Below are 14,569 nucleotides of genomic sequence, written 5' to 3'. Positions count from 1 at the left end.
CAGAGCATGGTAGATGGTGACCATAGAGACTATCTGACTGTGGAGAGATGAGTGAAGTCCCCCAGTGATGCCCATGTCCCCATCTCCAGAGCCTGCATATGGCTTGTGTGGTACCACGAAGACTGGGCAGGTATGGTCAAGGCAAGAGTCCCAAGGTGGAGACAGTCTTCTGAGCTATCCAAGGGAGGCCTAGCATCATCCCAAGGGTCCCATAAGAGGGAGACAGAAAGGTCAGAGACACAGAGATGGTGACTGACCAGGGGACACAGAGACTGGAAGATGGTCCCCAACTGGCTTGGAAGGGGAAAAGGGGCCAGGAGCTGAGGAACACAGGGGGTCTCTAGAAACTAGAAAAGGCAAGATGGATTCTCCTACGAGAGTCTAGAGAGGAAACCACAGGCTAGCCCATTCCAGAACTTCTACCCTCAGACCCAGGAGGGGTGCTATGTCATTTTCAGCCACTGTTTGTAATACCTTGCTATAGGAGCTATAGGGCCTAACGTGCCTGCAAAGGATGGGAGAAATCCTCATGATTCCCACAATTTTTACCCTCTGGTCTCTGGATCTTTGTTCACTTCAGTTAGGACACAGTTCAGACAGCGGCTCATGCCTGGCCCAAATGCCCCGACTCACCTATACTGACTCTAAGAGGGAGCGAGCATGGCTGAGGAACCCTCAAGGGCCCTGTCTTGGCCTCTCTGTTCCTACACAAAGGCCACTGGTAGGCAGGCTTGCTTCGTTATGTGAGTCTAACATTTTTCTCCTTCCCTTTTGTAATGCATCATTCCCAGCATGGATCAGCTGCCGAGCAGCCCAGAGTAGCACAAAAAGTTCCAGCCAGAAGTCTGAAACCTGAGTGCTCATCTAGGAGCTGCCTTCGGTATGATTCTGGCCACTCTCTGAGCCTCCGTTTCCCAGACTGTACAAAGCTGGTGGGAACTAGGTTGTCCCTGAGTCCTTCATCTTCCAGTGATCTCGTTCTAAGATTCCAAGTGTCCCTTGACCGTGACCACTCTGCAGGCATCAAGGGCGGTCACAGGAGGTAGAGAACAGCATCAGACCCCCAGGGACTTCAGGCTGCTTGTTGTCTGCTGCCCCCTGCTGGCCAGATTCTGGGTAAGGCACCTTCTGAAGGCTACCTGTGAGACCAGCCCACCTCCCAAATTCCTCAGCCAGGACCTCACAGGAGACTACTTCCAGAACACAGAAGGAGGCCCAGGCAAGCACCAGAGCCCTGGATGGATAGCTGACTGCGTCCCTGTAACTGCCACATCAAACCCTCTGCCCCAGTGAGTTAGGTGTAAGATGCAGTGGCTTCTGAACAGGACTTCTACTGTCCCTTCAGCATCTTTGGGTGCCACTAACAATGGGACTCTCTCTCTTCAGTGTGCCTCCCACTGTCATCCACAGGTGTCCTGGGCCACAGCTCTCTTGATTTTTGGACTTGTAAATGTCCTGGGGCATCAGAAAGGAAGATCCCCACGTAGGAGGGCCAGACAGGACCCATCAGGGCCCTGAGATGCCTTGGGGCATTGCTCACGCTGGGGAACTGGGAGCGGTACACTGACAAGTAAGGTGGGTTCTCTCTGTCTGCAGAAGGAAAGGCAATGGAGCCAGGTGGTAGTGGCGTACGCCTTTAATCGCAGCACTCGGGAGGCAGAGCAGGCGGATCTCTGTGAGTTTGAGGCCAGCCTGGGCAACCAAGTGAGTTCCAGGAAAGGCACAAAGCTACACAAGAAACCCTGTCTCGGAAAAAAAAAAAAAAAAAAAAAAAAGGCAATGGAGGGACATGGTGCACAAAAAGGATAGCATGCGGGGCAATCACACACACACACACACACACACACACACACACACACACACACACACACAATCCCAGCACTTGGAAAGCAGAAGCAGAAGGATTGCAAAGTTCCAGGCCAGCCTGAGCTACACAGTGAGACCTTGTCTCAAAACAACACCAGGAAGTGGAGAGAGAGGATAGAAGAAAGGGGGAGGGAAGAGAGGAGAGAAAGGGGGAGAGATGTGAGGTGAGGAGAGGAAAGGGGAAGTCTGGAGCCATCATCCCTGGCCCTTCAATAATGCCTCTTGCCAGGCTCCTCATCTGCTCGGAACCTCGCAGGTGCTTTGGCAGTGTGCACCCTCCAGGGGTCTCCTGGGGCAGCACCGCTGGAGCAGGTGGTGAAGGTCCTTCTGCCCTCCCTCCCTGCTGCACAGCTCAGGACTCTGTGACCTCAGGACGCTCCTTCCTGTGCTTCAGCAGGTCACGCTGTCCCTTCCTCTGTCCTCTCCCGCCTCCTGCTCCGTCCTCACCACAGACACAGGTGGTCTAGTAGACTCAGACCCGAGTCCATTCAAAACGAGCCACCTTTTCTCCTAGGCTAGGAGGGCTGACACTGGAACCCCTAGATGCCAGGAGCGTCCTCTTTCTGGTGGCCTAGGGACCAGAGAATTGGGAGAGCTGCGGTGGAAGCCCGGCAGGGAACGCACTGGCACAGCCACGGTCATGTCAATCTTGTTTATTGACTTTCAGATTTTCAGGCAACCTGAGCACCAAGCACAGACCTCATTTGTTTGCTGAGCTCAAGGTGGATGTTAACCACAGGCATGAGGGAAAAGAAAGCACACCCCACCCTTGTGGAGAAAGGAGCCGAGTGGATGCTGGCCCTATCCCTCTTCCAGGAGTCCCCAGAGCCACCAAAGCCAATGACAGTCTGAGGGGTTCTGTGTCTAGTGACGATAACGGGCAAAAAAAGAACCAAAAGAATAATAAGAAATCACAAAATGCAGCTACCCAAACTCGGGAAAAGTTAGGGGGAGCCCTTTGTAATCAGCATTGATACATGATACAGCAAGAGGCTGCAGTGGGCACTAATATGGGGACAGAGGGGGAAAAAACTACCAGAAAAATAAAGCTGGGCATAACGGAAAGGGTGACGGGAGAATCGACAAAAACTAATTTTGCTTGAAAACTAATACTGCGAGTGCTAACTGAGAATATTTTTTAACTTGGGACTGGAGAGAAGGCTCAGCAGTTAAGAGCGCTTGCTGCTCTTCCAGAGGTCCTGAGTTTGGTTCCCAGCACTCAGGCAGGGCAGCTCACACCCACCTGTAACTTTCACTTTACAGGATCACAAGCCCTCTTCTGGCCCCCTTGGGTACCCGTACACATGTGGCACACACACACACACACACACACACACACACACACACACACACACACGTACACACACACACACGGACACACACACACACATATACACACAAATTAAAATTAATAAATCTTTTTTAAAATATTTTAATTTAAAGTAAGGTTGATTACTACACCCGAGCTAAGGAATGGAGGCTAGCCTGTGCCATTTGTTAACTTGGAGTGGGGGGTGGGGGAGGTGCTTTTGATTTTCATGGGCATCTATGACTTTGATCCCACAAAATACATGTATTTGTGTGTGTGTGTCTATTTACTTATCACTGGAGATCAAACCCAGGGCTCCAGGGTTGCTAAACAAGCTCTCTGCCACTGAGCTATATCCCCAGCCTTCAGAAATTAGTCTTAATATGATTTAATCTGAGTATGTGCTAAAAACTGGCATCATAGTCCTGGTTAATTGAACCGGGGATACTCAGGTCATATATGCTTGTGGCACATAGCCCACAGGCTGTGGGGCCACAGAGGAGTCACTGGGAGCCTCATGGCAGCCAACGACACCGCACCCTGGGGCACCCTGCAGCAAGTGGAGCAATATGAGTGCAGTGCCCAGTCCCAAGCCCCAGTGCTCAGCCCAGAGCTTCAGCCTGTAGCTCCTACCCAGCCTAACGCAGCTCAGCCCAGCCCAGCCCAGCCCAGCCCAGCCCAGCCCAGCCCAGGCCAGGACAGCCCAGCCCAGGCCAGTACAGCCCAGCCCAGGCCAGTACAGCCCAGCCCAGCCCAGGACAGCCCAGCCTAGCCCAGGCCAGGACAGCCCAGCCCAGGCCAGGACAGCCCAGCCCAACCTAGGCCAGCATGCTCCGGCAACGCTGCCGCTCCTCCTCCTGCTTGTCTGCCAGGCGGCTCTCCAGCTGCTGCAGTTCCCTGAGCACCGCCTTGCGCATGGAAGGATCCAGCTCCAGCACTTTCTCGAGGTCCGCCTTGGCCTCCTCAGCGTTCCACACCTCTGCATGAGCGCGTGCACGCACATAGTAGGCCTTCACGATCCCTGCGGGGATGAGCAAGCTGCACCCACCCAGCCAGCCCCAGAAAGCCCTGGTGTCAGACTTCCTGACCTCGCTTTCTTCCAAGTCCTCTAACCAATTTCACTTTCAGAATTCTTGTGTTATTCCCTCTGAGGACCCAAGCTTTGTCCCATCAGACTCTGTCCTCATAACTGACAATCTGGGTGTCTGTGAGGCTCAGTGAAATAATAAGGGTGGAGTACTTAACACCTGGAGCAGGTGTGTGCTGTTATGCTTAGAGTTAGTCAATCGCCTTCTCAAATACTGCCAGAGACAATTTCATATTTTTCTTTCAGTGTCGATTTCATATTTTTCTCTAGACTGCTGGCCTCCTTTCAAAGCCTGGCTACTACTCCCAAATTCATGGACTACACAGCCACATGCACATTTGAAAAGCATAAAAATAAATAAGATTTAAAAACCACCTCCCTAAAGTCAATGGTGGTGCACACCTGTAAAGCCCAGAGCTCTGAAGGCAGAGGCCGGAGGATCACAAGTTCCAAGTGAACCTTGACTAGGTAGCCAGTCCTCACTCTGAAACAAACACCTCCCACAATAAATATCACCCACCCAGATGCACCTATAACGCAGTGTCAGGCTTAGGGGAGTCAACTGGGTGAAGACAAACGTCCAAGCCTCACAGGGTGGGAAAGGTCTTCTGAGGCTGTGGCAAGTGGCTGTGGCCTGGCTCCCTGTGTCTCCCCCACCCCCACCCCACCTCCACCCCCATCTCCACCACCCCTACTCCTCCACCCTCACCCCCACTCCCCCATCCCCACTCCCCCACCCCCAGCTCCCACTCCCTCACCCCTGCCAGGGCCGCACCTGGGTGGTGTCGTAGGATGTCACTGGTATGCTCCAACACCTCATAATACTCCTCCTTCTTCAGCAGGCACTGGCAGTAGTTGAGGATCAGAGTGTTGGTCATCTTCTCCAACTTCAGCCACTCAACCTCCCAGGGCTTCTCCTGCGGGCCAGAAGCTCAGCCACCAGCTGGTTAAGGCTCATCCCAGCCCACCCAGCCAGAGATAGCTCCCAACCTTGGTCTGAAGGTTCCTCAGGCACACGATGGCCTCCTGGTACTTGGTGGCAGCCTGATCATAGCGGCCCAGCTTGAAGAGCCTGTTGCCTTCCCCATGGAGGAGAGGCACGGCCTGCATCTTCTCCTCATTATTCAGATTCCACGTCTCCCTCTGGTACTCACTCGGAGCCTCCACCTAGCCCAGGAGCTACAGGTTAGCCAGGTGAGGAGGACCCAGCAAGATGGCCCCAGCATCCTTCTGAAGTGGTTTGCCATGTGCTCCAGTGAGGCACCACACCAGAGTCAGGCATGCTGGTCAAGACCTTGAGAACAGAGCAAGGAAGCAACAAGGCGCAGCCCTGCCCTAAGCAAGCCGGTGCCTTTGGGTGAACTATAAAAAGGCTCCTTTCTTTAGGAAAGCTTGCTTCCAATAGTTGGAAAATTGTCATGAGTACTCACTGTGTCAGAACGAGACACTTTTATTGCCATCTGGTGGGAATTTGTCATTATAATAACACAAGTATGTAGTATCTACAAAGAGCGTCTTTGCAGGGATGCTCTTGCACAGCGCACAGACCACACAACTGTTCTTTTCAGTTTTACTTCCCCGTCCAGTCCTCAGGGTTAGCCTCAACCTCAGCCTTGTTCATAAGCTGAATCCCGACCTGGCCTCCACCTGGAGCCTGGCTCTTCCAGCTCCACACAGGCTCTTTAACTGCGCTAGACCCAAGTCCAAACCCACAAGTGACAGAAACCAAGGAAGAGGCTGCAACTCTAAATCTTGCAGAACTGGAAGCAGGTGACCAATTAAATAAAAGTGCTTCAAAAATGAAATTAAATCCTAGTTTTCAAACATTTGGTTTTCAATGAGCCTTTTCCTTAGGGGAGGGTGGGAGTTGCAACTTCAGTTCTGCTGGGGTCCCTGGCCAGCCTCTTGTTTTCTAGAGAAGCAAGTGAAGTGGGCATGGGGTCAGGGGTCTACAGGATCCCTCCTGGCCTGGGCCAGCCCCTCCCACACCTGGCTCCCACCTGCAGTAGCTCAATCAGGAAGATGAGAGGCTGGGGCTCTTTCTGTAGCTCATCCAGGTCCTCGTAGCCCAGAGTATGGTACGCGAACATGTTGGCCAACCCGCACGTGTGCACATGCCAGCCGGTGGGGTCCTTGCCCTCAGCCACCTGCCGCAGACTGCGGGACAGCATAGGGTAGACCCCTGTGTGCTGTAGGAGAGATGAAGGGGTGGTGTCTTTGTAGCCTGAATCTTAAAAGGTCTTATTAATGAAAACAAACCTGAAGCCAGGTATTGGGGGCGAATGCTGGAAGATCAGAGAAGCAGAACAAGCCACAGACACCTCACCTTGCCAGTTCCTCAGCTGATCCTGTTTCCTCGGACTGGAAGCCTCTGAGTCCTCATCCAGAATGAATCTCAGCTGAACTGTTGCTCAAAAGCCTAAAAGCTTTACCCGCTCTATTTCCTGGTTTTCACGCCTTATAGACCTTTCTGCTTTCTGCCATCACTTCCTGGGATTAAAGGCGTGAGTCACCATGCCTGGCTGTTTCCAGTGTGACTTTGAACTCACAGAGATCTGGATGGATCTCTGCCTCCCAAGTGATAGGATTAAAGGCGTGTGTGCCACCATTTCCTGGCCTCTATGTCTATCTAGTGGCTGTTCTGTCCTCTGACCCCAGATTAGTTTATTAGGATGCTGTGGGATGGTCTGTATGTCAAGTGTGTTGCTAATTGGTCAATAAATACATCACTGATTGGCCAGTGGCCAGGCAGGAAGTATAGGCAGGACAAGGAGGAGAATAAGGCTGGGAAGTGGAAGACTGAGTCAGAGAGACACTGCCAGCCACCACGATGAGAAACAGCATGTGAAGATGCTGGTAAGACACGAGCCATGTGGCAAGGTATAGATTAATGGAAATGGATTAATTTAAGCTGTAAGAACAGTTAGCAAGAAGCCTGCCACGGTCATACAGTTTGTAACCAATATAAGTCTCTGTGTTTACTTGGTCAGGTCTGAGCGGCTGTGGGACTGGTGGGTGACAGAGATTTGTCCTGACTATGGGCCAGGCAGGAAATCTCTAGCTACATTAGGATGCACAATATATTGGGGGACACGATATATCACCACATGTCTTAGCTGTCTGTTCAGAGCATGCCAGGCTACACCCGGCCCACACTGCACCCTTCTCAACAGTACTGCCATCCCAGGACACCCAAGAACAACTGTAGCTCACAGGGTGCCACCAACTGCTCTAGACCTATTGGCACCTCTAGTCCTTATGACCACCCAGCAAAAGAGCCACCGTGAATATCCCTGTGCTACAGATGAAGAAATAGGAGCCCAGAGAGGTTAAGCAACTTGCTCAAGGCTACACAGCCAGACATGACACAGACAGGATTTGAACCTGCCTCCCCAAGCTGTGCTTTTAGCCACGTGTTGCCCTTTATAGCCCTTGAGTCCCACAAGCCCAGGGCTCCCAGAATGCAACAGTGGAGGGAGCAGGGCCCCAGATCTGAGAGAGCCATCAAATGCCACAGTGCAAACGCATGTCTGGTCTGATCCAGCGGCATCCAGCATGGAGTTGGCCCTTGGGATCCAGCGAGGCCTGCTCCACACGAGGCCTCAGCTTTCTAGCAGAGCCGCAGAGCCTGTCTCCACGGAAGTGAAGATGCCCAGTTCAGACCCCTACAAAGCCATTCCAGTCTCTCCACTGGTGGAAAGGACAGATGCTGAAGACCGAAGGTCACTCTCCCCACCCCCACCGGCCTGGATTAGCCCAAGATGTCCTGGGCTGACTTCTGAGAGGCACAGCCAGATGGCAGGTGTCTGAAGGATTAAGGCTAGAATAAGGGAGGGAGCACACACCTCCCACCAACTTGCTTTGGGGAGGAACCCACTGAGGCCAGTTAAGCAGGACCTCAGACAAAGGCTGTATTCTGCTAGATCCTGCCAACCTGGCCGGCCTGGTGTTCCAGCCTATGTCCAGGGTTATGGGATAACATCAGGAGTAGGATAGAACCTAAAAGAAGGAACCAAGGTTGGGGACAAGACAGTTCTTCACTCTCCTAGCACCAACTTTGAGAAAGGGAAGGATCCTGGAGCCCTCCTACCAGGTTACAGCCTGCAGGAACAGCCATTGGCACTCATGGGCTCTAGACATCTGAGGACTCAAGCAATCAGGGGAGCCCATCACCATGGTTCCCTCTTGGCTCTGGAGCCAGAGCCTGGTGCAGGCCAAAGCCCTGTCTGGACTGAAGGCTGCCACCTGCAGTGAATGTCACAGACCACATCCACTGACTCCCAGCCTGAGTCCACCCATCCTTCACAACATGTTGGACTTGGGGTGGGGGTCCGGCCTGGTTTTTAAACGTAATGCCAGTGTTTAAATCCAGAGTATTAACAGGCTAATGAAGAGCTGTGCTGGAATCCAGAGCCCAAGTGTGCTGCCACTGCTAGCCCATCTCCTCCTGTGGACTTGGAACAGCTGCCTCTGCCCCCTGGGCAGCTGGGGACCCAGCTCCTGTGGAATCAGAGTTTGTTTCTCTGGCCTCACAGGACTGAGCACCAACAACAGTTCCTCGGTGGAGACAAGCCCTTGGAGGTAGATAAAGGGCCAGAAGCTCTGGTCCACCCTGTGCCTTTGTATTGGGAGAGAGAGGGCGGCAGCCCTTGTTCCTGCAAAGATCTAACTTCAAGGTGACCGAGCAAGGACAGTCCAGGCAGATTATAGGACAGGGAGCAACACACAACAACTGCTTACTCAGCCCTTCCTTGGGCCTGGGATTGCCCTGCTGGTGGCTGAGTCTGTCTAGAACTCTGGTTCTTGAGTAGAGCCGGCCCACAGAGAAGGGGCTAACTAAATGTACTTACACATACACTTTCCAGGTCAGGTGTTTTAGTTAGCTTTCTATTGCTGTGATAAAACACCATAACCAAAAGCAACTTGAGGCAGAAAGGATTTATTTCAGCTTATAGGTCCACATCACAGTCCATCATCAAAGTAATCAGGGCAGGAACCTGGAGGCGGGCGCTGGTGCAGAAGCCACGGGAGGGGTCTGCTTACTGGCTTGATCCTCATGGCTTCCCCAACCTGCTTTCTTATAACACCCAGGATCACCGGTCACAATGGTCTGGGTCCTCCTGAAACAATCATCAGTCATGAAAATGCCCCCACAGGCTTGCTCACTGGACAATCTAGTGGGAGCGTTTTCACAATTGAGACTCCCTCTTCTAAAATGACTCCAGCTTGTGTCAAGTTGGCACTCCATGTGAACTGTTACTCGTCCTTCAAGACCCAACTCATTGTCGCCTTGAAGAAGTCCCCCCAAGACTCTGAAGAAGTTAGCTTTCCCCCTTTTGTGACCCCAGAGTGCTCTGCCTTTGTTCTCTATACCAAGCCCTGGTTGTCTAACACCCTGCAAAGGGCTGAGTGTCTCCTCCAGAATTCAGTTCCTCCAGGGCTAGAGACCACCTGTATCATTCCTAACACAGAAAAATAGGTGCCCAGCAAAGGCATGATGATGTGAAGAAGAGAGAGGATGAAGAAAGCATAGGTATATAAGAGTAAATAAGGTGAGACATACCATATACATATATATGTATATGGTATAGATGTAGTGGTGAAAAACTGGATTATGGGTATTGGGGAAAGTGCTTGCCACATAAGTGTGAGGACCTAAGTTCAGATCTCTGGAACTCACATAAAGCAGGTGTGGTAGGTGGTGCATCTATAGTCCCAGTAGTCCTACAGGCAGATGAGAAGCAGAGACAGAAGGATCCCTGTAAGTTCACAGGCCAGTTAACCTAATATACTCAGCAGTGAGCAGCAAAAGACTCTGTCTCAAACAAATAGGAAGGTGAGGATGACCATCCAAGACTGATCATGACCGCTGACCTCTACACATGAACAGACACACAGACAAAAACAAAACAAAAAGCCTTGATTGTGAATGAACAGTGATTGAATTGAAACTTGAGTAGGAGAACTGGTGGATGGATGGATGGATGGATGGATGGATGGATGGATGGATGATTGAGTAGATGGATAAATTCATGGAGATGTGGGAGGTTTAATAACAAAAGACTAAATTGTGACTGAACCCTGGTTGAAGAGAAGTATGAATAAACTGATGCCTGGGTAGGTGGGTGGGTGGATGGATATATAGATGGATAAAGTATGGCTGTATAGGTGGACAAGTGACTCATATGCACATCCATGAAAGCCATGAGCCTTGGGAAAACCAACAGTCCCTATGTTCTAAAACTTACCCACCTATGAGACGGACATCATATGACTGCTGAGGTGGCCAGAAGACCACAGAGTCACAAGGCACAGCTCCTGGAAGGAGCAGCAGCAACTTGTGGTTTTGCACAACAAATCAATCCATGAATCAAGTTTGTATTGACAGCCTTCAGTACATGCAGCCTACCATGTTAACAAATATGCACCCTGAGGAGGTGGGAGGGGGCGGGTCTTACTGGTGACAAAGCCTTGTAGACATAAAGCAGGTACACAGTGTTCTCGAAAGCTCAGGGATGCCTCCCTGAGAGCAAAGGCAAAAGGGGTGGTTCTAAACTAACATATCACAGAAGAATAAGCCAACTGGATGAAGTCCTTCACTGACAGAAACACATTATTTATTTAGAAGTGTTCTGCCTGCATGTATACCTGCAGGCCAGAAGAGGGCGCCAGATCTCATCACAGACGGTTGTGAGCCACCACGCGGTTGCCAGGAATTGAACGCAGGACCTCTGGAAGAGCAGTCAGTGCTCTTAACTACTGAGCCATCCCTCCAGCCTCCAGAAACACATTTTTTTTTTAGTTAAATGACATTAATATTAAAATAATAACAACGGGACTGTTGCAAAGAAAAGATACGCTAGGCTCCAGTATGCTGAGGAACACAGGGGAGTAATAATGTGTTGCGTGGCATCGCCTAATGGTAGACAGTGGCGCAGCAGTCTGGCTCTATTAAAAGGTGCATGTACCCAACAGGAAGGCTAAGGATCCCAGTTGGAACCTACCCCTCAACTGGTTGGACCAAAGCAGATTACTTCCTCTCTCAGAGTCTTACTCAGGGGGTCTATGACTCCTCAGTAAAATGAAGGGGTTAATCGTCAACATCCTTCAAAATAGTAGCTTCTACCTTTTAATCGCCTTATGCACACTATGACTTCTACTCATTTTTATCATATCCTACGACTCCCAAAATAGCCCTGAACCTGGCCATTTGTTCATTTACAGATGAGGAGACAGAGTGGCAAGAGAAGAAAGACTCTCCCCAGGTCACTCCACACTAATAGAATACATCTCAAATGCAATCTCTCTCTCTAGCAAACTGCTCTTTCCAAAAGGTCATTAGCTCCCCATGAAATAAAGAGTATCTATCCACCATCCGCTGTGAAGATCCATGGGGAGCTTTGTGATGGACAGCTCAGCTTGTCAACACTTGAACCCACCCATCAATCTCAGTCTTGCATGAGACAGGCAGACACAGTCCGGCCCTCAGTGGGAAGTTCATAGAGCTGTCCCTGACTTCCAAACAAAGGCCAGGGGTGGCAGAGTACTTGCTGGCCATGCACAAATGCCCGAGTACTACATAAACCAGACTTGGTGGTACACACCTGTAATCCTCACACCTGGGTGGCAGAGGCAGGAGGATGAGAAGTTCAAGGTCATCCTCAGCTACAGGGAGTTTGAGGCCAGTCCGGGCTACATGAAAGCCTGCACAAAAATAAATCAGTGAGGAGAGGAGAAAGAATTAGAGCTTTTCAGGCTTTTAGGCAAAAAAGCTCATTTGTCAAAAATACAAGAAATAAAGGAACATACTAGACGATTACATTCAGAAGCAACCCACTGAATCCAAATGTGCATCTCTCTAGGACCACTAACTCAGTTCCCTCCATGACCCAAAAGGGGCAGGAGACCCCGAGGAGAAAGAAGACACAGAGCCACGCCAGTTCAGCCTAACACATCGGCTTTGTTTGGATCCTGCATGGACACACAAATGAAGAATAAACGAGAGAGCTGGAGGGGCGAGTCAACAGTTATGAGCACTCGCTGTTCTTTCAGAGGTTGTGGAACTCAGTTCCCAGGACCCATGACAGGCAGCTCACAACCATCTGCAACTCCAGCTCCAGGAGATCCAACACCCTCTTCTGTACTCTATGGGCCCCTGCACTCATGTGAAGGGATCCACATAGATACGCATGCATCAGCACACTTAAAAGTAAAACATGAACTTTTTAAAAGAGAATAAATGAGATGGCCAGAGAATCCTAACTGTGAAAGGCAGTTAGAGAACATGAGGGGAGTGTTTGGGTTTTCTGAAGATTTAATAATGGTTGTGCTGTGGTTGTGCTTTTCAACTACTTTGTCCAGTAGTTTTAGAGTCACAAAATCTGGTGTTCCCGGATGAATTGCCACGCTGTCTGGAATCTGCCCACACACAGTGTGGGTTGAGGAAAGGAAGTGTCCTGGGGGGACAAGGATCCAGGTGTGGTGGGCTGACAATGGCAGCTTAGGGGGCAGGAACGTGATGATTTTTTTTCTTGACTTTTGCATGTTTGCAAGTTTCTCTAAGAAACACTTGTCTCTCCAAATCACAGACCAAGAAGTCATAAAGATGGCTTATGAGTGACGGAAATGTGAGCTGAGTCATAGCGTTGGTAGGAATCGGGGGAGGGCGAAAGGAGCCCAGTGGCCACAAGCCTCCAGGATCTACGATGCGGAGCAAAAAGGGAAGGACAGGGGAGGCCCTCTCCTACCCTGCAAGGCCACATGCTCCCCCAGCCCCCCAGCCAACCATACACTCCATGCCACTTCAAGGCCTGCTCTGTCTGAAGGGCTGGGCACCATGTTTGTGATGGCAGAGAATGGAGGATCAGGCTGCACCTACAGAGGCTTATTTTGCCCCAATACTCCTGAACCTTGACAGTTCCGGGAAGAGTCTGGGGGAACTGAACGGGGAAAGAGCCATGCGGCTTACTCACGATGGTATCGCACCGGAACTCAGCCACTTCACCGAGCCGCATGGACGTCAGCAGCGTCTCCCACACCTCCAGCTTGAACATGTTGCCGATGATGATGCTCATGGGTTGGCCCACCTGCCTGCTGTCATCAATCACTGTGTGCTCCTCATCACACTTCATGGTTCGGAAATGGAAGGTCACCTAGTCCCCAGAACAGAGGCCCCTGGTGTCGATATACCTCCCGATTTCCAGCGGCGGCCACCCAACCACCACAGGCTCCTAAAGCTGTCCTCACTGTCAGCTCACCCACACCTGATAAACTAAGGTACCTCAGACACACACCCCCATACCTGCAAGTCTGCACAAGGAACCCATTCCTTTCCAGCATACCCCGTGCCCATTTCTCACAGCCAAGCGTCAAGAATTCCTTCCCCAACAAGCTCAAATGTCCAGGGATGTGTCCATCCACCCCAGGAGACCCATCAAACACAAGGGGGATAGACATCGTCACTCCTGAGAGTCTTTCCTATTCACTTGACATTTGGAGCTCTGGAAAATTCCCCCAAACCTCTCCTCTTAGCCTACACTGAAGTTACCTTGAAAACTACTTTAAAAAAAAAAAAAAAAAGCCTATTTATAAACTCCAAAGCAGGGCAGCCTAGGTGTGTAGGGTGGACAATTCCAGAAAAAGTTCTGCCTGGCTGGATTAGGGCAAAGCCAAAAAGCTATTTTCAATGCCCAGGGCACAGCTGGAACTCAGAAAGGGACCACGGGGACCCTATCTGGGGGAAGGATACTCACTCGGGAGCCAGTGATGAAGTTAGGGAGTTCTCCCGTTCCCCCATGCAGAATGGTCTTTTTGACGCCCTCCACATTGAGGAGTAGAGAGACGTCCATGCTGCAGGTATGGAAGAGGGCTGCGCAGACCTAGATAATCCTACCAAAGCAGGGAACAGTCATGTGGCTGATTACCCAGTTAGAGGCCCGTGCCGGCCTGGATAATCCCACCAGAGGGGAGGACAGTTTAGCAGCTGACACCCAGAGGATTTCCCGGCAGGGAGGGGAGACAGAAGGAGGGTGGGGCGTCTGACCACTACAGACTCCCCTCGACTTCCACTTTACTCAGGATCAGTGGACGCAACACCCCTGTCGGACACCCACAGTGACTACATCAGGCTTTGCTCTTGTTCCTCCTCAACAAAAGAGGTCGGCGGATGTTTCTGCGAGGAGGGAGTGGAGACGGAAGGCAGCAGGAGAGACCTGGGGCCATCCGAGGGGAGGAGTGGAGACCCCACGCCACCATTGCCCCTCCTGTGCCTGCAGTGCTGGCCTTGCCCAGTCTCTGTCTCTTAGCAC

At 51.2% G+C, this 14,569-nt stretch overlaps 1 protein-coding gene across 1 annotated transcript; it reads right to left on the bottom strand.

Moving 5' to 3' along the window:
* Window positions 1-3,993: 3,993 nt before the first annotated feature.
* Aipl1 (aryl hydrocarbon receptor interacting protein like 1) lies at window positions 3,994-14,110 on the bottom strand. The gene is made up of 6 exons (XM_052759553.1): window positions 14,015-14,110; window positions 13,235-13,414; window positions 6,263-6,451; window positions 5,253-5,429; window positions 5,038-5,179; window positions 3,994-4,196 (listed from the first exon to the last, which is right to left on the bottom strand). The coding sequence occupies exons 1-6, from the start codon at window positions 14,108-14,110 to the stop codon at window positions 3,994-3,996; spliced, it is 987 nt and encodes a 328-aa protein (XP_052615513.1).
* Window positions 14,111-14,569: the final 459 nt, after the last annotated feature.

The sequence above is a fragment of the Peromyscus californicus genome, unplaced genomic scaffold, assembly GCF_007827085.1.
Source record: "Peromyscus californicus insignis strain IS unplaced genomic scaffold, ASM782708v3 Scaffold_3__1_contigs__length_106647218, whole genome shotgun sequence".
Classification (NCBI taxonomy): Eukaryota; Metazoa; Chordata; class Mammalia; order Rodentia; family Cricetidae; genus Peromyscus; species Peromyscus californicus.
Note: the sequence above shows the minus strand (reverse complement) of the source record. Positions and strands in the feature narration are given on the sequence as shown.